A 22,989-nucleotide genomic window follows, 5' to 3' on the forward strand; every position below is an offset into this window, starting at 1 on the left:
CTATAAGCCTCAATTGACACATTCACACAGTCTTCCTGGATTTGTCGCTGCAGCTGTGTTGACGTTAGTCTGGATAACTTCTGTATCTTTTCTTATGTCATGGTTTGCTCTGAGTTTTCATTAATTCTGACGACCTGCCGACAGCAGACTTTTTCATGTTTAAGCGTTCATACGTTGAGAACAGCGCCTCTTTTATATAAACCCGCTCAACAAAAAAAGAATCTGGGTTGACTTACAAGGCTGATAACCATCTGATATTGCCCACTTAGCGTGATGATCTCCTTTGGTCTCTGGTATTTAATCATTTCATATCAGCTATTCCCCGACACCTCGAGCAGCTCCTCATGATGGTTTGTAAAGCCTGGACTTCTTTCATAAGATTTAATATTAAGAGACGTGCCTCTCTCACTGTAAAACAGATACACATGCTTAGAAGAGATTTCCACTAAATAATGATCTGTATTTATAGACCCCAGTCAACGAGAAAAGGCTCGTTTTCCAGTATTTGGAGGTGTTTTTTTTAAGTACCAAGCTGACTCTCTCTAGCGGCCTTGGATGACTTGCTGCGCACACAGCTGAATTATCGGGTTTATAGAGTACAAGCAGGCTCTTCAAAGCCGCTGAAGCTTTTTGGTCCTTGGTAATGACTAATGACTTGAGGATATTCAGATTTTTTTTTTTTTGCGTTTAATCAAAGGAGTTATAATGTGTGAAGACCCGCTAGTGTGCTGCATGTGTGGGCTCATCTGCAAAAAATAGATGTTTTTATTTTTTTTCTGCAGAGGCTGTTTTTCATTGACATGGTTATTGGTTGTTTTTTTTGTGCCGCACTTTGTAACAAGAAGTGTGTGTGCAAGTGTATGTGTGTGCAGCTACCCCTGCCTTTGGTTCCCAGTGGATTTATAGATGTCTGTTTGGACTGCACAAAGTCAACAATTATACGCTATCGCTCTGACTTTGACCCAAACAAAAATCAGGTGTACTCAGCTTTTTCAAACTCTGTTTATGTAGGTCATCTGATTCAATCACACTGGGGGGAAAACAATTTGAATTAAGAGTATACTGTGTCACTTTATAGTGCCATATTTAACTTATCATAATGAATACCTACACAGAATGCATTAATTAATGCACTTAATGTATGTAGTAGCTTGCAAAGCTTTAGAACTGAGTGTGTTTTGCCAACTTTATGTTCAGAAATAGAACAGCAGCCCAATATAACACGACAGCATCACGATTCCTTTAGACGTCTATTAACTCTCCAGAGGTTTCTGTCTAGTACTGAGCTGGAGGACACTTTGACAAATAATGCTGCCAGCCGAGCAGAGCCCTGTGGCACCCAATTCCTGAGGTCCCTGTCCAACAAAGCAGCCTACAAGCAGGACGGTGTTCAGAGTCAGCAGATTTACATCTTAGAGAAATTTGATCATAAAATCTCAAATCATTATACTATTAGTTAGCTGTTATTGTAAAAGGTTTCTAAGAGCGTCTGCTGTCTCTCCAACGACCCACATATGCTGCCTGCTGTCTCTCCTTACATCCATGTGGAAGTATCGTCTTACCGCAGCAGCCGAGGAGCCGCTGGTTTCCTTCTTAGACACGGCCGCCTGGTACATCGCCAGCCGATCTTTCACTGACACCGGCTCGGTCTCCGGGTCCTCAGGACGTCCTGACCTGGATCTGCCTGCACCGCCCGCAGCTGCACACAAACACAAACACAAATTAATTAACCTTAATGGCGCAAAAAAAATGCCCTTTGATGATGCACGCAGACCAGATGAACTTAACTTTATGAAATAGTTAGAAGGAGATTGTCCTTTGGTATCTGGACAGATTTTGTGAAGTTCTGGAAAAGTCTGCGGCCCCAGAATGACTGAATGAAATAGAAACGCACTGTAGTTGCCAATAAAAATGAGGAATAAAACATTTCCAGCTGGCCTTTGAATTCTGAAATACGAAAGCTTCTCTCTCCTCATATTTTACAGATTAAATCTCCACCTTCACATTGATAAATATATCCACATAGTTCCTGATACAGTCAATATTTTTATCCAGAAGTGGCCCGAGGCAAACAATCCGTAAAACAAATGTTGACAGGAAACTGAAGCGAGATACTCATCAATCACGAGGCACTACTTCATGATACCTTATATCGCCTGGCACATCCCTGCAGATAGCCAATTAAGAGTCGACCACTGATTTTACGTTTGACTTGTCTGTGCTACAAAGCATCATTAGGCAACAGAAAAGGCTCCATTAGAGCTCGGCTCACTCCCACACTGGACCTTTTAGCTCTTGGCATGTTCTCTCTCTCTCTCCAGGCAACAACACCGTGGGATGAAAGAAGACCCTAAATAGAAATTATTCGCTCTCATTATGTGCTCACGCTGTAACCTCCTGACTTTTCTTTTGAAAATTCCTCCCCCTTGTTGTGTTTTTCACTCTGGGAGCTTCCATATTTTTTGCACATGTATGTTTACTCGTGAAACTTTGAGTTCAAAGTAGAGGTCACGATGAGTTTATTTTATGTTTATTTGAGAAGTTGACAGCAGCTGCTTCTTAAATGCATACAGATCCAGTGAAGGTCCCCTTGCTTCTATGGTAGTATGGAGATCAGTTGCAGATTTGGTGCTTAGTGATATAGCACATACCGTTCATGCTTATATGCAAAGCAGGCTGTGATAAATCTTCTCTCAGCCTACTTAAAGTAACCATATGAGCTATAATGCAGCTTTAAAGGCAACCTTTGAGGCGACACACACTGGCCAATCACAGCACAGGAGGGCAGGATTAGTAAGAAATCTACCAAATATCTTTTGTACTGAACTTGTAAAATGTGTTTATGCATCTTACTGGTGTGAGTGAGCCTTAAAACAGACGCCATGTGACAAGAGCATGCCCTGCTCATCCCACCAAATTTAGCTCTCCGCTATCTGGCATGTTAGTGCAACCAATAACCCGGCATGGAGAAATGGTCTGCTTGAGCTTCTGAAAATAAACAGGGGTTTTTAACATCCTATAAATATGGGTCAGAAATCCTACACCTGAGGCTGCGGTGTAACCTTATACCCACCCAATGACAGAAACACAAGGATAATGCCCTCATTTATCACCCGAGAAAAATGTTGAAGTCATAGTCTGGAGCTGTCAGGGAGGCAGAGACACGAGGGTTATGATGCCCAAGAGCGGTGACAACAGCGCTTTGGATATCTCTGGCTTCTAAGAACGGTATGTCGTATGCAAAGCTGCCATAACATGGGGCTGAGGTAACCGCGGCTCCGACGACGACGACGGGGGGGGGGGGGGGAGAAAAAAAATCAACCCAGCCTTTTTTTAAACCGCCTCTGTCTGCAGCGTCATGTTCCCCTAGTGACAGGGAGATTTATAGAGTGGAAGTGTGTGTTAGAGGGGGGAAAAAAGACAGAGAAAAAGAGTTGAGGCAAAATTGAAGGACTTCTGATGAGAATACATTTTCAAAGGTTCTAAAAGTTGTTTCACAAGTGTCACCAACGGGCTCTTAATTAGCATAAATAAAAGCATTCAAACACTGTCTCGGTGCCCAAAGGAATGCCCAAACGCAATGAGGGCCAAGCCTCTGTGTCGATCAAAACTTTCTCACAGGCTTACATTTATAACCTGTATTTTCTGCTTTTGATGGAAAGAATATTGAATTGCTTAGAGTCTTATTTACCCTCGCACTGACTATATTTTTCTTCCTCTGAGAGTATTAGCTTCTTATCTCTTCAATAACAGAGTGGCTCAGAAGTGATGGCACCAGGCGGGGGGTAATGGAAGTCTGAGAGGCTGGAAGAAAGTGGACAGGGAAGGCCCACGCTGCTGCTATATCGAGCAGAGCTGAGGGGCATTGACCTCCCTGTCACTGGCTCCTTGCCGCTGCCTGTGCTAAAGCCAGGAGAGGTGAGGAACTGTGCCGCAGGCTAGAAGTGAGGAGGGGAAGGGTGACATGGGGTGTTGACAGAGGAGAATTTGTTCTTGAAAGAGAGAGAAAGGGAACAGAGTCATTTCAGAAGTTGAAGGGCGCGGGAGAAAGCAGCGTTGCGCTGTAGCTCAAAGCTAAATCCAGGCCCCATAGATCTGTGTCAAGCAGAGGCCGTCCGCTAATCACAGAGGTGTCACCCCCCTCTCTTCCCTCCCCTCACAACAGAAGCCTTAAGCAACCCAATTTTCTGTTCATTACTTACTGACCAAAGCTTTTCGCCTGGCGAGGGTTTGACAGGAGAGCCAAATCGAGCTACACTAATTGAAATGTCAGCCGTGGAGGGAGATTTCTTCCTTTACCGACCAAAGCAAAACAGGCACAATAATTGAGCTGTCAAATCTATCAACATAACTTCTTTACATGGAGACGGGAGTGCCCTCAGGCGCTTCCTTATGCTAGGCTAAGCACTTTGTCTCCAATTTGCTATGCTTTCAGAATATTCCGGATCAGATCCCTGCTGGTTGTTGTCTGGTGGAAGGAAGCAGGACGGGCCCCATGCATCTTTTATGACGATGCACAAATCCGGGTGGAATCGCAGAAATAAATTCCAATATCTTTTTTTTTTCAAGCACCTGATGTTTCACAGGACAGCTTCCCTTTATCTTAATTCCAATTTTATAAAGATAAAGATAAACTTTCTGATCCCCCGTGGGGGAAATTTGTGAATATACAGAAGGTGCCTCAGCCTGGGCACATCAAACCGATTCATTATTGGCTAAAATCGCTTCCACTATTTCCAATCTATCTCCTTCTACTTGTGCTTCAGTGGAAAATTCCTTTAGCAGAGCTGAGGCTTATTCTTATACAAGAGTCAGCCTTGAAATGCTGATTGTCTTCATACATCTCTTACCTTCTAAAACTGTGTAGGTTGCGCTGAACGTCAAACAACAGTAGAATCCAACAGAATAAAAAAGGGCCTTGGATCTCCAGGAAAATGAATAACGCTTAGTCACTCAGCTTTAACCCTACACTTAAAGCAAAATCCTGGGCAGCGGCGGGCAGTGAGGCTTGGAGACCAGCTCCAGCAGTGTGCTCTCTCAGATCAGTGAGGCCCAGGCATCCAGTGACAGCTGATTTTATTTTAGAAGCACCCCTTCGTAAAAAAAATAGGAGTGACCAGGGGGGAGAGTACATGGGGTGAGTAAGTGGATGTGGGTTGGCTTTTTTCAGTATCAAATATCGAGGTACCCAACATGCCCTTAACCTTATGTCACAGCAGGCTTATGGAAGCACACGTCCCACACTGGGAGACAGGAAACAGATACTTAGTTCATCCTTCATTTAACCAGTAGAGAGCATCTGGCATTTGGAATCAATGCGCGTTAGCATGGTAAATATCATGGCATTTCATGATTCAGCACACACACAGGAGACTGGTTTCATCTAAAATGCCTTACAGACAACATATACATACACAACAGGAGGAAAAGAGCTTGTAACATTACACCCCATACTACGTCAAAACAAAATAAATTCTACTCACGGATTCTCTTAAAACTGTTCTATATTTTTGGAATATGCTTATTTGCTTTCCTGGCTAGAATTGGTGAGTTGATTGTTGTCACTGTCATGTCTATTATGCTAAATATAGAAATAAAGACATTCTAGCTTAGTATCAATCCCAGAAGCAAAACTAGCATTGTCCAGTGTTCCAGTAAAGGCAGTAAAACCTCCTACAGTATTCACTAAGAAATAGTTCCAGTACGTATCTACAATCTTTTTTTAAACTTTGACTAGACTGACTGTTTAAGCTAAGCAAATCATCTGCGATAAAAATCCACAACAGGAATCCCCAAGTGCTATTCCCAAAGAAAGAACTTACTTGAAGTGACTAAGGATATATGTTTCTCCTATAGTTCAAGTCTTTATGCTAAGCTAAGCTAATTAGCTGCTAAAACAGACAAGAAGAGTCAACTCCAATTCCCAAAGAAACAGTTCCTGTAAATAACTCATGCTATAGCCAAATCTTTTTGAACTTTGAAGTGGCCAAGGATGGCAGTCTCCCCTCTGCTTTAAGTCCTTATGCTAAGCTAGGCTAATCAACTGCTGTTCCTAGCTCTGTGTTTTGCATACAGACATATGACATAGGTATCGATCTTATAATCCAACACGAAGCACAAAAACTAATAGGAATATATCCAGAAATGTCAAACCACTAGCTGGCTATATAGATGGCTGGGGATGAAATTGACTTGCCCAGGTCATACTTACACAGCTTTCTCATGCATGCTTCTTATGCGTTTACTATTGATTCATGTGGTGAGCATTACATGTTCCAACTGCCTGAAGATCAATACTTCCTCTCAGGCAGTATTTTAACAGGAAACACAACTTCAATTGACTAAAAATGTCTTCTCCTACAAGTCTGAATTAGAGGAGTTGAGTGTACCTTTCTGGGTAAAACCTTTGCTCACTTTGGAAACCAATCTCGGAACTTAATTCCTTCCTTATAGAAGCCTTTGAACCTTTAGGACAGCTCTTCAGACAGACACTGTGGCACTTCAACCAGTCTTAAGTGGGAAAAATGCAGTGCCAAGCTTGCTGTGTGGAGGCCCAAGAGTACTGAGCTGGAAACCTGGAGACACAATCAAGAAGATCACCATTGGAAGATAGGAAACCACACTGTTATCATTTCTTTCTTTTTACTTCCTTTTTGACCTACTTTCTTCTTGTCCTTCTTTTTTTCATATATTTTTTCAACATACATCCTTCACGACAATGAAGAGAGAGAATCAGGCTTCTATAACCCTGCAGGAAATCATTGATTCCCACTTTCTCCATATTTCTAGCTGTGATCATGATTGTTTACCAACCCCACACATAAAACACAAGGTGTTCTCAGGGAGCCCACCCTGTGAGGCACCGTTGGCAGCACATCGACTAGAGGAGAGCGAGGCTATCAGGCTTGTGGAGGAGCTGCACTCAGCTGATAATCCTGCTGAAATTGCACATGGATTTCCTGTTCCTAAAGTAGAAAATAAACATACTTTGGTAGAATACCTAATGAAGGGCCTGAGAATATCCCTGTACTGAAGTCCAGAGTAAGCCCACATTCAAAAACTGAAATTAACTTTCAGAGAGTGAAGTGCTAAATGTGATGAATGTTTATTATTGAATTTCTCAAAAAAAAGATTAAAAATAAAATTTTACCCAAAAATGAGTCTAGTACTGTGTATTGGATAGTGATTGTTAAATCGATGCTTATGCCTAAAATGAGTACTTTATCCTGTTTTGTCAGTAAGAACATAATATCTGGACATTCCCAAACAAAAAACAAATTCACTTTCAGTGTGTCAGTGTAAAATGTTGGTGCTACAACTGAGTCGATAAGGTTTTAAGATCGTGTCATTGCACTATTCTAAATAATGATAAGCCAAATTTCAGATGTTAATCTGTGTTTTGATGTAATTAACAGGTTAACTGCCTTTTTCTTAAAGTAAAATGACTTAATATATGTTTTCCTATATAAGATATGTTGTTTCTTCTGAATCATATTTGAAAATCGAGGTTATTAAGAATGAAAAAACGGCACATACGTATGTAACTATATACTGAACGTCAAGAAGCAAACCTCTGTGTTGAAAAATGAAGCCAATGCATAGGTGAAAAAAAACTGCAGGATATCAGAGTAGGATGTAAAGAAATGATTTTGATTCGCCCTGAGGGACCACACAGCAGCCTCATATCAATACACAATATTGCAAAACATCAATTTTCAATTTTTCCACATCAATCACACCGTTAGTGCTTATTTCTGTCCCTTAACTGCTACTTAGGGAGTTAGTGGCAGTTCTGTAACTGACAGGAAGAAAATCTTTGTTTTTCCTAAAGATTATATTATAAAGACATCACCATTTGGCATGCAAACCTGAGAGGAGATTAATTAAAACAAAAGCAGTCTTTTGGCAAATCCAGTTCCAACTGGCAGCATTTGCACACTCTGAGAAATTCTCATGGGCCAAGTGTGTCTGACAAGTATAATCAGCCCCAGACAGATATAAATATATAGACACAACTTTCAGTAATACAACAACACACCTATTGTTTGTGCCACAAAGCCAGATACGGTTGTATGGTGGCGACTCGGGTGTAATGCGAGAGGAAAGAAGTAAACAAGGATGCCTGTTTTGAAAGAGCAGCAGCATGGAGATTTAGAGGTGAGCTTTGCATCTGTTTAAAGCGCAGTCACTCCGTCACCGTGCTTTATTTAAACATCGTGGCTTTGCACAGAACAGCTCCTGTAGACCCCTCTGTCAGTCATTTGACCTGGCAGACAATGCAGCGCTTGCGTGACGACTTGTCAGCAAAGACAAAAGCTGTCGCTCAGTCAAGACAAGAGGAACGCAGGATTGTCAAGAAGCTCCAATTTTAGAGCCGGCACGGAGATTTAGAGACGTGCAGGGCGACACCAAAGCCTGACTGATCTCAGGTAGATGTGGGGAGACTCTCAGTCAGTGTGTGAGAGTATGTTGACTCTGAGCATGCATGGAGTTCATGAGTGTGTGTGTGTGTGTGTGTGTGCGTGTTTAACACCTTGATACCACCTTCAAGTCTGTCAACAGTTTATCACTTTAGACCATCACTCTTCCCACTCACCGCCTCTCTCTTGCTCTTTTTTTCTCATTTCTACAAGCATTGCTATGACGTGCAAAGATAGGTATGCTGCAAAAGCAATGGGATTTGTCATAAAAGAGTGATCCAAAATTAAAGTGAAAGCAGCTGATTATATTGTTTTTAAATATAAATGGATTGCGCAATTATTTTCTCAACTATTTTTTTTACCGATTGGCGTGCAATTTTGGAGAAGCGTTTGTCGATTCCATTGGGTGGAGCTTATTGATATGTGATCCCCTTGATTTACCTTTACTAACACCATGAGGTTTGTTCATTGTGAACATATATGCTAACCTTAGAAAAAAAAATACTGACCCGTAGAGCTGTTGGTTTGGCTGTAGACATTCTTGTTTTCATTTGGACATATCAAGCATTTGGCAAACTTAACTTAAAGTCAGAGATTTCCACACACCTGACATGATCCATGATCATTGATGCCTCAGCGGCCAATGTGTTTGAACTTGCTTGCTCTAGTTTAGTGTTGGTCCCTGCAGAGTAAAAAAAACAGGACTGTACCTTGCACTGTAAGCTCCATCTGTGTGTACACCGCTATCAACATCAGTGGAGAACAAACTGGGGGTAGCCAGCACAGCGTTGCTATCACAGTAATGGAAGCACGGTATCTAGCGAGCCTGCAGCTCCCCATTAAAAAAGCTGCCAGGGAGGCAGCCTTATCTGGCAATGAACTATCTAGTTTTCAAAACCTGCTTTCTGCCAAATGTTTATCTTTTAGAACAAATGGAACACCATGTTGCATTAGCCAACCCGCAGACTCGCTTGTTTGTTTGACAGACTAGTGTAACAGTGACGCAATCAAAGCGATAGCCCTCCTGTCATGTTATAAAGGATCTGAAGTTGCACCACAGCCTTCATGAAAGCAACTTTGAAGTATGTTAAAAATCAAGCTTCCCATGGATAAATGAGAAAGTACTCACAAAGAGAAGAGTCTGCAGGTGAGGCCATGGTCGGATCTGTTGACGGGTGAGTGTGTGTGAGACTACTGGACGTCACTCTTTTAGACGGGGAGGTGTGGACGCTTGTTACTTCCTGGTTGGAAAAAAAAAGGGAAGAGAGGGTTATCAGAGAAAACACCTGTGGTTTTCTAACAGGAAGATACAGAGGTGAGGCTACCAGTCATGAAAGCCAGCTGCCTGCGCCCAAATCGCATGTACACCCTTACATGGACACACATGCTCACACACCGTCACACACTGACACACAGAGAGGATTCACTTGCTGCCACACATACCTCAAGCGTGAAAAAAGATACAGTCAAGCGTCTGGTGACATTCAAACTCTGGATTCCAGTGAAACTTTGTTGCTGTCGTCTGGTCTGCACACACAACACATGTCCACACACACACACACACACACACACACACGCACGTAAACACACACACACACATCTGTGAGTGTGAAGAGAGGACGACCTTGAACACAATGTTAACAGTAGGCATTGACTGGAAAGTAAGTGCAAACAGCACTTGGTTGAATTTTAATAGAGCCACTCTAGCAGCAACTAAAGATGTTTTCACAGGTTGCTTTTGATAAAAGGAACAACATTAGTAAATGGCATGTCCTTGGTGCATACAGGCTTGTTTTTCCCCTTGAAGCATTTTGTCAAAACTTAGAAGTCAGCCAGTGCAACACGCCTATTCAGTTGCAAATCATCCCCGCGGGAGGAACAAACACACCTGTGTGTGTGTGTGTGTGTGTGTGTGTGTGTGTGTGTGTGTGTGTCTTTGCAAATGTGCGGGTGTGTTTTTTTCCATTTGCAAATCAAATGTATTCCCAATAGCGTCTTTTTCGACAGCGGCTTGCCGGGCGTCAACACAGAGTGACAACAAACACGCAACAACTCTGCACATAGGCACTTACCATGTGGCACACACACAAGCACAACGTGTATCTGTCTGTCCTGGCTTCCTTCTCCCTGCTTAAGGTGTCAACCATAATTTCAGAAATGCACCAAAGGAAAAAGAAGTTGTCCTCAAAAATCCCATTTAGCAAATCCCCGAAAGACATGCTCTGTAATTTGCATTCTTTCCTACAGTATCTCAGACTCACACACACACTCACACACACACACACACACACACACACACACACAAACACACAAACTATGGCAAAACAAGGATGCAAAAGTAATCTCTCTCTTTCCATCACTGTCATTCTACCTCTCTCTCATGCTGAAGCAGCACTCACATCGAATGAAGCTCAAATCAGTGAGCTGCAAAGAGCAGAAGCACGGCCCAAACCGGCTGCTAACCACAGCTCCCAAGTGCTCCTTGTTTCACTGCTTATATTAGACAGTATTTTGTCTACAACGGGGTGTTGCTTCTCAGGGGATGATTAAGTGCACAAGCGGTTAGGATGTTTCAGTGTGTGAAAAATGTGTGTGTGTGTGTGTGTGTGTGTGTGTGTGACTTTGCAGTGGTTAATTTCAGCTGGTAAGAGAAAGTCACTGAATGAGAGCCATTAAAGGGATTCAAACATTTATCTCTCTTTGGTTGTCTGATGGGCTTGTTTACACTTCACTTAAAGCAAATGACTGTGGTAAATTATGCATCTGGTACGTGTGGTGTGTGGGTGTGGGTGTGAAACCCATTTTGAAAGATTTTCTCTGTACATTAATAGATATTTTGGATTGCAGCAGCAGATGGAATAACTTTGAACCTCATAGAAGAATTGGCTGCATTCATACACACTACAACTAGGCTGAGTTTTCACCAGTAAAGTCGTAAGTAGTTTACTGGCCAGAAAGAAAAAATGTGAATTGGTGGAGCAGCATTTTCTATAACAACTGATTTATTTTTTAGGCTATAAATCTGCAGGGAATATTTATAAAAACCAGCAGAATCTCTCGTAGCCCAACCTCACCCAGGTGTTCTGCTCAATTAAAACACTTTTCTCTGATTAGGTTCTCAGTATCCTTGCTTGATGGCATCTAATTGATGCAACAGATTGGATACTGGTATTGGTGCAAGGCACATTTTCCGATGGGCTGATATCGGTTAATATCAGCCAATACTGACGTTTAACAAATACATAGCATACATGTATACATTGCATAAAAAGTGGGAAATGCAGTTCTCCATTTTATGAACTACAGTAACAGGATGAACAGCAGCAGGGCCAAAGCGCAATGTTTCATGGAAGCATCACCAAGTGCTATCTAGTTTTGAGTCCCCACCATATGGTCTCTTTGGCGCAGGCTGCCACAGGGGAAGGAGGGGGGGGGGGGGGGGTAGTGGTGGTGGATGTCTCTGTATATCTCCAACAGACTGACAGAGTTAATAAGGGACAGTGCTTCGTGAAATCTGTCTAAACGCTGCTGGCCTCTCGTTTGAGATAATCCCTGTGAAAAAGAAAATCACTGGATCCTCAGCTAATGAAATCAATGCTCGCCATCTGGGACTGTTTCGCATGTGACAGACACAGAAGTGGCCAGTTGAAGCTGTGACGGTGAAACCATGGTAACAGGAAACAGTCATACACTCATGCTAGCCTGGGGATGTGACACCGTGACACCCCGCACCTCCCTTTTGGTGCCTATTAGAGGGAGACATCACTAAAGCCTAGACATATCCATGAAACTGTTAGCTCCTGTCGTATGTGTAGGGATTTCACCATTTTACGCTGATTGTCTCATGTCAGCTGTTGACATTTTCGTCCTCTAACAAGCAATTCTTCTGCGACTGTAAAAGGACTCTAATGACGTGCCATGGCGCCATGGAGGGTCTCTGAAGAGATCTGTCCGCCTCCCTCTTCTCAAATGTTCTCCATCTGTCCTCCCACTCTCCCCTCCTGGGTCATCCTCTTTCAAAAAATGTCAGTCTTAATAAGTCAATTAAACAAGAATTTAATCCTAAGAATGTTTTTCAGACTTCAAAAAAGAGAATGTACTGGCTGGGTGAGATGTCAGTTTTTAAGGAGGTAAAAATTTCCGATATGGGGTGACATTATCTTAACCTGACTCAATTTGTTCTACCTGTGCCTATTGGAGAATTTTCAAGGAAGGAAAATGTGAGTCCTGTACCTTTGCTGAATCGTTATGGATCAACAAGGGATCATTTGGAGTTTGGTGAATCAAGGATCAGTGGGCTGTCAGGTATCAGTCCCCTTCAAACAAAGTGCTTGTTGGATTCTGAAGAAGCCCTCCCAGAAAACCATCTACACATCTGAGGCTGTAAGCATCAATGTATGTTACTTACACAGGGATTGGTCAGATGTGTTGAGATAAGAAAGCATTGAACATTTCCCACATTTCACAAGTTCCCTTTTATATGATTCGCACAACAACTTCTGCAATGTTTGTACGTACAAATGAGTGCAACGCTGAGAATTCTTGGAAGGAATTGTCTGAAAGATTGCAAAGATTTGAAGAATAGTCCTTCTCGACCCACTTTATGACTGAGCTTAGTGTGACTATTTGGAAACAGAATGAAGACATTTGCCTTTGGATACGGTTTGAGGACAGATCTTACAGATGAGAATGTTTCAAGCGAATCTTAAAGGGGGTTGTGATGTGAAGATTGAAACCAACCCTCACATCTTAATAGCTAGCAGCCAGTAAGCTTATCTTATCGTAGCAAAGACTGGAAACGGCTCGTCTTGCTCTGTTCTTAAAGTAACTAAATGCGCCTACAGCAGCGCTTAGGCTCGAGTTTCTTTAATCTCTTACAAAGGAAGTCTCGTCCTCACTGTGAGGTGACCAGCCATGACAGTCAGCCTCAGTCAAAGACTGTAAAATCTGCAATTGTTTTCCAAAATGTCAGATGTTCCCTTAATTCTTCATGCTGGATGAAGTTCAACACAGCTGCACTCTTGCAATGAAAGCAATCACAAGCAACATTAAATGCTTCTAAATTGCTGCTACAGCATTCATAAAGAAAAATAAGAATGATTGGACTCAACTTGTGCATGGTCTATGTAGTTTCACACTTTTCCACGAGTGAGCCAAATCAGAATTCTGTATAGTTAGCTGCTATTCATAAAAGGTCATTTTAAGAGCAAATGATCCTTCTTGAATGTGGTGAAATTAGATCATGATCGGTATGAAGACAAGAGCTGTAATTCTTTGTACCAGGCTGCTTTGGACTCAAATAGCTCGGATATTGCTCGGAGTGATTTTGCTGGAGCTGGTGAAGCTGCAGGGGCAGTTCAAATCGATGAGGTCCGCTGGCTCTATATCAGACTTGACATTTTGGTGGAGAGAGGGCGCCCACCTCGACGGGATCTTCTCCTTAAGCACTTTTAGAAGATCTTATTTTCGGATTGCTCTCTGTTCCTTAAACTTTCATGTTTGAATACCCACATCTCCTCCGTTTTCTCTCAGCTTTTCTTTCTTCATTTTTCTTGTGATGAGACGGCTCCTTGGCTGGCTTTAAGTTACTGATTGTCTTGCAGGGGATTGCAGGCCGGGTTGTGCCATCAGGGAGGCGGGGATCTTCTGACCTATGCTCAGGAGATACTTAAAACTTCAAATCAATTGGGCACAGGGAGACTGCCTTCATTTATTTTAAATTAAATCTTCGTCTTTGCTCGTCTATTTTTAAAACACCTTAATTATTTCATTCTGCTCAGTCTTCAGTGATAAGCATTCCAAACATACTCTTGGCATTTTGCAGACAGAACTGATTATTTAAAGCTGTGCCTCTGCAGCAGCACTATAGTTCTGGCTGGTGCTTAGCCAAGAAAAAAAAGTCGCTCACACGTAACTCACTGTTTGGGTACTTCATTTTAAATGACAGTGTTCCTTTTGTTGGCAAATGGCGCGTACATTAGTGACTCTGCGCATGTGGACACAAACTCTGTCTTGACAACACACACTCCAGCCGAATGCACGCTCCCCCTGACAGCTCTTGGACTGAGTGCTGCTGGCTGTGAAAGCAGCCTTATTGGTTTGCTGGCATAACGCACAAGTGGCTGCTCTCGAAGAATGACTCATGAGAGTGTGCAACAGCAAACAAATTACTGGGCTGACCAAAGGCAACCAGTTGCTTAGAATTTCCCTAAATATGTCTGACCTTGGCAAGACTTCAAGGCAGGGAGCCAAAGGTCTTAGGGGGCATTTCAAACTCTGACAAAGCTAGCAGGAGACTCAGAAAATTAAAATTTTTGGGTTCGTTCCCAACTTGCTGTCTGTCTTAGAAATATTAATGCTAGTAAAACTTTAACAAAATAGATACAGGAGCTTAATATAAGGGCCTCACGGATTTATTGATCATGCAGATTGTTCAAGCAGAGCACTCTTCAACTCCATAAGCACATGGAGCAAAACAACTGAGGAGACATCCAAAATTCTTGAATTTATTTCATTCTCTAAGAAAGCAGGCTTCTCGGATCTTATTTTCTTCCAAAAACTGAACTAACTCAGCTGTATTATCTGTTACTTTATGCAATCACTGTTGGAATCTTTCTAAAAAAAACAACCTTATATCTGTTGGGCTAATGTGAATTGTTATTAAAAGTGATACCAAAAAAAGGAGTGTAGCTATTCAAGGGCATGTTTGATACACCTCATTGCAAAGAAAAGATCATATAGAAAATGTGAGGCAAGTTGTAAGCCAGACAAGAATTTGTGATGTGGGATTAAAATACGATTCCTTTGAGATTTGCATGTGATGACTATTTTTTAACCTGAGTGTAGGAGGTTGACAGAAGCCGCACAAAGACAGAACAGGAGAACAGAACCCCTGAGTCTCTCTCTCTGCATCATGCCATCAAAAACACATCGTGCTGCTTCAATCTCTTCGCCTGAAGTTAGGAGTTGTAAAGTTCCCGCAGTGGAAAAGGTCATGAAGACGGTTCAGAGAGGGTCAGACAGTCTCTACTTGCCAAAACAGAAAATAAAAAAGACATATTTGGTAGACAATAACAAATGATATAACTGATTGAACTAATATTGTGCAGTTTGTTTAAAGTAGTGTGTTGGATAGTATCTGTATCTTTCAGTCTAAAACTTAATATTTAAAACGTTGCCAAAGTTGTCCCCAACTGGAGACATGAAGTGAGGGTCTGCACATAAGGTTTAGATGAGGTCATGGCTTATTTCTGCTCAAATTAAAAACAGTTAAATAATGTATTCTGTGGCTGCAGAGTATTTTGCAAATAACCTTTCCAAACTGTGGTGGTAGGCTTTACAAGAGACGGGACATCAATCATTTTCATGTTCTCAAATCCCTTCATCTCTTTGCTATTTTGTTCTTATAGTTGTTATTTTTATCAGTTGTCACTGACAGTATTAAAAGTAGCTATGATGACATCCCCAATAGGTTTTGAAAATCTGCTTTGAAGCTTCAAGACCACAATTTAGGCTTCAAGATTTTGTTATTTTTGGGCCAGAAGTGACCACGTCTTGACAAAAAGGTAAAGAAGCATGGACACATCTGTATCCTGGTTGACAGGTTGACATGGTTGCTGCTTGTCAATCACAGATAGCCACGCCCTAAAGCATACCTGCCTTTTCATGAATTAAACTCCAAATTGGATTTAAAAAATGTAAAATTCAAAAACATGCTGAATTGATTCATACTTTCGTTTTTACAAGCAGTGGAGTCACACCCCTGATGGCCATTAGAATGAATGCAGGTCTAAGGCGCTTCTTTTTTTTAAAACCGAGCGGCTGCGTCCTCTCCTTATGTACAGCTTGTGTTCATTTTATGTAGTCTCATGGGCTGCATCAGTTGTTTGAGGCTGTGTGAATAGACAGATGAGTGAATGGATGCATGAGAGGCTGTGTTAATTACACCAGGTAACTGTCGTCTTGAAAGAGGCAGCAATTGAGAGAAAGACAATGCTGAAGACAATGAAGTCCGATAGGTTCCATACAGAGAACAGAACATCAACTTTCAGCTACATGCAGTTCCTGTTTCCCCAGTCATTTTCAGATTAATGTTATGTTAATCTTAAAATCAGCTGCTTCGGGGCCTTTCAAAAGATGGATATGAGAATAAATTCTTTAAGGCAACTTCTCCTTCAGAGAGACTCCTTTTTTCCTGCAGTGTGTGAGGTGATTGATAGAGAGCAGAGGGAAATTGAATATTCAATTCAAGCGTAATGATATAATAATTTAATTTAACATTAAAGTCTCCCTTTAAAGCACAGTGTTCATTGTGATGGATTGGCTCTCATTGTAGAGATTGTTTTGTGCTGTACAGTAGTGAATGGGGGGGGAAATAAAAGCTTTGCTCCAATTATACTCTGCAGACAAGAAAATATAAACCTCAGCAGGGATAAAAGGACAGGAGCACTGACTGATTTGCAGCCTTTTTGGCAGAAAATTCTAATATTCAACTTTTTCTGCTGAATATGCTCCTCTTGCAGGCAAAGTCATAGTTATCCTCTAACACTGGCTGTACTCAAAGAGTCACATCTTTTTGAAAGAAATACTAGCTAAGTGACTTCATTCAAGAAAAAAACACCAAAATGCTGTGTCGTAACTGCTTACTCAACCTTTTAGCTGCTGTGACTACTCTGAACTTATCAGTTCACTCCCTGGTGAACCAAAGGAGCCTACAGCCATCCTAACAGGTAAATGAGTTTTGCCTTGGCACAGTGAAACTTTAAAGCAAGCACTGCATGTCCCATGCTAACTTTGCTTTATGAGCAATGCAATAAGCACGCTAACACAAGTTTCATTTGAAAGGATATAATAATTATTTGACGACACAATATGAACTTGTCTTGCAAAGTTTTCATAATACACTTTATATAACTGATTCAACACAGTAGCATGATTAAGGCCAAGTTGATATCACGGGTCCATCTAATACAGTCAGTGTTTCTCTGATGAATGTAAACAGAGGAGGACAGAAACCAAACAAAGAGGGCAAAGAAACCAAAGGGAGAACAACGCCACAATAAAGGCCTGAGATTAGCTTTACTATCTGAAGAAGGAAATGGGAATGTCCTTCTTCTGCAAGTCACACGTTGCTCATTAACTTAAGTACTGAGTGTTATATTTTGGACCTGACAAATGCAGGAGGTTATTACAATATGGCCTCAAAACCTGAAGGTGAGCCACAGGAATATTCATCAACGCATCACGTAGATGCTGGGATATTTCCGACTGGGCCAGTGAGTTGAGCCAACGAACCAACAGACCGGCAATCGCCCTCCCCGGGGCCACGCTGCGAGCATGACTAAAAATACACCAGCAGATCTGCAGCAGCACATTTGAAAAATACTCTGGGATTGTCCGTGTGGTCTGTGTTCGGGCTCATGATGGACGTACAAAAATGTCTTTTCAGATTAGCATCTGAGCATAAATCTACAGTTTCAGTTGACTACCAAGTCTCTGCAGCTTTATTAGAGTCCTCGGGGTATACAACTGTTTTCTCACTTGATTTTCTTGTCCCTTTTGATTCAAAGCAATAAATCCAAGTACGTCCAATACCCATACTTTCTCGAATCCTTTGGCTTCTCAAAACCATCTTTATTACTTCACAATGTTAATATATTTTTTTTTAAGTTAAGATTATCTGAGTTAGTTTATCGAGCCACACTACAGTTTTGTCATCTAACACAAATGCTTTCTTCTTCTTTTGTGATAATATTTGAAAAATCATGAACCATCCCGATTCGAAACAGCCTGTTTGGGGACATGTGGGTGCAAAACAAGTGGGATCATTAAGTCAATGCTGACTTTGTGTTTTTCTTGCCGGACTGGAACCTAGAGGTCTTTTAACTACATCACCCTCCTTTAACATTGGATTTAGTTGAAAGCCAATAGGGTCTCATGCAGATGCTAAAAGGTATTGTATAGGACCACAAAGCTATAACAAAGATTCTCCATTTGATGACTTGGGGAAGGGAACTGGCTTGATTCTCCAGCTTTTTATTTCCTTTGATGATGAATTGTTTTGCAGATTGTTGAAGAATCTGTTTCAATCAGACATAATGTGTAACAGACAAGATGCCTGAACTATTAAAACAGAATCATTTATCTTCATGTAGTCATTTGACACCAGCAAGATCTTTTACACAATACTGATAAATCATATCATTTTGTGTCCAATTTTATTGGTCCACAGTATGAACAAAAAGAAACCTTAGTTATAGAAAAAAATGTTTGAATGACGTATTCAGATCTCAGGGCTAATACTTTTAATCTTCTGTCTTCTTTGTTGGTGTTGTGCAACTGTGTGCATTTCTCATTTGAAGGTCATCACTGCTTTCATGCCATCCTTTCTTCCACTAACTCTCGCCCTCTTTTCACTCTTTGGAAGCTGCTTCTTTCTGCGCCTGTTGCCATAAGCGTTCCTTTCTGCAATCCAGCAGAAGTATGAACCTTTTTTTTTTTTGTGTTTTGAATCCTCAATCGACTGTCCTCATTATGAACAAACAGAGACGCATCAATATTTCAAGCACTCTTGGGCAAACACTGGCACAAAAGAGACACGGGCCAGAAACAGAGAGGGAGGGGAGAGAGACGAGCCAGAGGCCAAGAAGGAAGTTACAAAGAAAAATAGAGTCTGGGTGGAAAACACGAAGAACAGATGGAGAGAGGTGATGTGTAAGGTTTTTTTTTTTTAAAAGTCACACAGGAAGAAACAAACCTGATGAACAGCTGAAAGAGAGTGATGGAGAGCTAGAGAAGGAGGAGGTGGAGTCTGCTTTGTAACTGAGTTTCTCTGCAGAGGCCAGCCGGGACAGAAGGGATTAACTAAAGGCCAAACATCCAAACAGAGTCAGAGTGAAAAGCGAGGAGGCGGACAGCAGCCACATAGAGAGACTTTGAGGGACAGGCCGAGGAAATGAACAAACAAAAACAAGAAAGAGTCGGCAGATTTATGGGGAGCCAGGACAAAGCCCACAAGGATATATGATTCACATTTATAGTGACAAGCAAACAGAGCTGCAACAGATGGGATATTTCCATACTAAGGCTCTCCAGTGCAGAAACCCGTCATGATGTATGAGTTGAAGGCTCATATAGTGCTGTGATGGTCACAGCTTATGCTTTGTTTTCCTCCCTCACATTTGTTGGAAACATGTAAACCTGGGTCATGTTTCTTTTTTTTATTCCATGCCGTGTGGGTGCACAAGGATTGTTTTGGGTACATGATGCAACATTTAGTCAGAGTTTTCCCAAAGCTGTATTTGTGGTGCTGTCCTGTCAGAATCCTGCTCCGCTGTCTGCTTGACAAACTCTGCAGTGGTTTTTGCCTTTCATATTTCATTTTTTTAAACTTCTGTCTCGTGGAGAAAGATGAAAACATGGGGTGAAACAATCTACTATGGATGTTTTGACTCTGACCATTTTAGATAAAAAGCAGACTGAGTCCTATATATCGACCAATATGCGTATAAAATGCTGAGAGATATATTTTATAGTATATATCTGAAGCTAAGTCCCAGTCATGTGTCATCGAGAGCGAAAGTGCTGCCAGCACCATCACCCACTGCAAGCGACCTGACGCGTTTCTTTGTGTATTACAAGCGGCTGCTCTGCTGTGCATAGCATGCTGGGAAATCTGGCAAAGCAGGCCAGTTTGAACAGTTTTTCTCCCTCATTAGGTCATATTCATGCCTCTAAGCAGTATCAAAGGCAGTATATTTGATCTTTTTATTGTTCTGATCTGTTTCCTCTATTGTTTGAATCCTTTTTTTTTTTTTTAATTGTTTTAATCTTTCCTCTTTAATTCCTTGTTTTATTTACTTTTCATTTCTACTGTGGTAAAATCTGCCACTATTTAGTTTTTAAAGTTTTTAATCAGTGTCTTCCTCACATTTCTCTTTTTTAATTTCATTTGTAAATCACTTTGTAATCCTGTTGCTATATGAATAAAGTTTGTTATTATTATTATTTATAAGAAAAGTCACTTTGCTACTGGCCTGCCTACAATGCAAATGCACAGGTCATCATGATGTCATGAACATTTAACATTCAAATACATTATTATTCTTTTTTTTTTTGTGGCTGGATGTGACATTTCCCAAAACTGCCATCTGAGAGCAAACCCTGCAGAGTCAGACTTACAGACACAGTTGTCTACTGCTGGTCACTGTTCAGCTTCAGCGGAGCAGCTGGAGGTTGTGACTAAACCTGCTGCTATTTTTAGCATTGCGAGCACTCCTCATGGGAGAGCTTTGCTAGAGCCAGAGGGTATAGTCCAGTAGGGCCTTTAGAAGCAGCAACATGGATATTTGTTTCCCATTTTCAAGAGGATTTCAGTCAGGGACACTTCCAGGAGACGTACTGCTAAAAGTTTGATCTGGTTGAAAAGGAGCTGCTGTAAAACTTTCAAGGATTCTGTTACCAACACGAGCAGTGCATGAGGTTTATAATTTGCCAAAATCAATTCAAACCAAAATATATCATAAGGACCAGGATTGGTTTGTGGAGGAAGCTGCAACAGAAAGCTGTTTAAGTGTATCAGCATGGTGTGGGTAAGATATGTCAGGACATAATGGCTGCACTGTGACCTGCATGAATACAATTAAAGATACAGTAGACAAACAGCAGGTGAGTGAGGAAGTCCATAATATTAAAATCACTTCAGTGAGTGAATTTGCATTTAGGGGGCAAAGTACATCAGAATGATTTCTTACACCAGTTCAAATAAACGTTAACCTGCAAGTTGTACTGTAACTTATTAGCTTTGAGTCATAACCTGTTAATTCTAACTCGCTCTAAACTTCAGTTTTGTATTTATATTATCCAACATTTTTCAACAACCTTGAATACGTCTAAATAAAGGTTGTTTTGTTCAAAGTAATGTGGCGTTTTGGTTTAGTCGTCTAGTTTCCAAGGAAACTTTGAAAACACAACACATCAAGAAATAGGGCAAGACAGTGGCAGACTGCTAACGTCAGCTAATGGTACTTGTGTTGACATTCATTATTTGAAAATAGGACAATTAGCAAGAAGTCGCTTCAATATTATCCTGCAAATCACATCCCATATATCCTCATCAGAAAGGCTGTTTTTTTCATTAAGACAACAACTCCAATGACCCCATGCTACTTCAAACTTCATCAAACAATATCTAACCACCAATACCACAAGACGAAGACGAAGACGAAGACGAGGTATTTCTTGGTATAATCACAACAATTTGCAGACATGGTTTTGTTCCTGACACTATATCCCTTCAGGGTTAAGTGACTTGCCTGGGGACACTTCGAGGTAGAAGCTGTTGAGGGAGAGGAGATTAATTCAGTTTGCCCAAGTGGCTCCATTTGCAAATGACAAACTTGACCCAGATGTAGTGAGCGGCAGATAAATTAAAGCTTGACCGACGTCCAGTGATTTGGAGTTTTAAGGCTGGCAGACACTCCCTGTGTGTATCGACTGCTGAGAACGAGCAGGAGCATTAGCAGGCCGTTAATGCGGACTGGAGGTGTCTGCAGAGCTTCAAAGAGACAGAAGATACGTGCAGTTGTTTTGTAACTGAATTCAAATATTAGGCATTTGAGGTAAGAGATAAAATAGTGGCATTTGTTAAACACATATAGATGCAGATGTGGAGGCACATTCAGATAGATATTCTGTGATATTATGTCTTCTATTGCTAGTCAGCTTATATTTGAACATCCATGTATTGTTATGACTTCATCTATCCACTCTGAGCGTTAACTAAATGAACCCATACACCCATGTCAAATACAAAAACACTGACATATTAACATGCTGGTGAACAAGTTTTCAAATGGGATATATTTAGTATCTGTATCTTGTGGCCTGTAGCAGATCTCCTCATTCTGTATTCAGGGCCTTCCTCCCCTGATTACCAGCGCCTTTAACCAGGGCTGAACCCCCGACAGACATGTGCTCATCTCCAGGGAGGGAAAGTTGTGGGAAAATTGAGGAAAGGGTGAAAGAAACTGTCAGTGTGAGAGATTGTGCAGCCGTGAAGTGGTGCCTGATGAAGCTAATCATTACTGAAACATGAATATAATTTGTTAATCAGACTCCGACCTGCTTTACCTGCTAAAATATGAACTCGCTCCTCATTTCGATTTTCTCACTCTTAATGCCCCCGCTGATTCACTCCGAGGGTCTTTCACTCCTTATCAATCTTCATCTTCCTTACTCTCTGCCTTCCCCTCCCATTTACTTTCTCAGTCCTCTCTTTCACAATACGGCTGTGTGCTCGCTGAATGCAAATCATATTTCAGTCTCTTTCATCAGTCTCGCTTAATGTTCAGTGAGCAATGCCAACATCACCAGGCACTACTATTTATACACGGCAACTCCAAAGTGGCTCGGGATCCGGCTCTTTTTTCAGCCCTTCCAAATATACACTGAAGCTGGGACCTGACATCGGCTGACACACTGCATGCCTGGTTGATATTCTGGGGATTTAAGTCTATAAATGTGCAAACGTGTGATACAAGATCATGCATGTGGACGGGCTACACATCAC

At 41.4% G+C, this 22,989-nt stretch overlaps 1 protein-coding gene across 5 annotated transcripts in view; it reads right to left on the reverse strand.

Moving 5' to 3' along the window:
- xirp2a (xin actin binding repeat containing 2a) overlaps window positions 1-22,989 on the reverse strand; it is a 48,335-nt gene that overhangs the window by 18,387 nt on the left and 6,959 nt on the right. Inside the window, exons 1-3 of one of the 5 annotated variants that reach the window (XM_065951793.1) lie at window positions 9,864-9,994; window positions 9,550-9,661; window positions 1,563-1,699 (exon numbers count right to left, since the gene is read on the reverse strand). In XM_065951793.1, coding sequence (XP_065807865.1) covers window positions 1,563-1,699; window positions 9,550-9,577 — 165 coding nt within the window. In that variant the 5' untranslated portion in view covers window positions 9,578-9,661; window positions 9,864-9,994. Of the gene's footprint in view, window positions 1-1,562; window positions 1,700-4,850; window positions 5,048-8,929; window positions 9,075-9,130; window positions 9,284-9,549; window positions 9,662-9,863; window positions 9,995-22,989 lie in introns of those variants that run through there. The other 4 variants (XM_020644924.3, XM_065951792.1, XM_065951795.1 and 1 more) reach the window with 4 other exon arrangements.

This window comes from Labrus bergylta, chromosome 24, assembly GCF_963930695.1.
Source record: "Labrus bergylta chromosome 24, fLabBer1.1, whole genome shotgun sequence".
In the NCBI taxonomy this organism is placed as follows: Eukaryota; Metazoa; Chordata; class Actinopteri; order Labriformes; family Labridae; genus Labrus; species Labrus bergylta.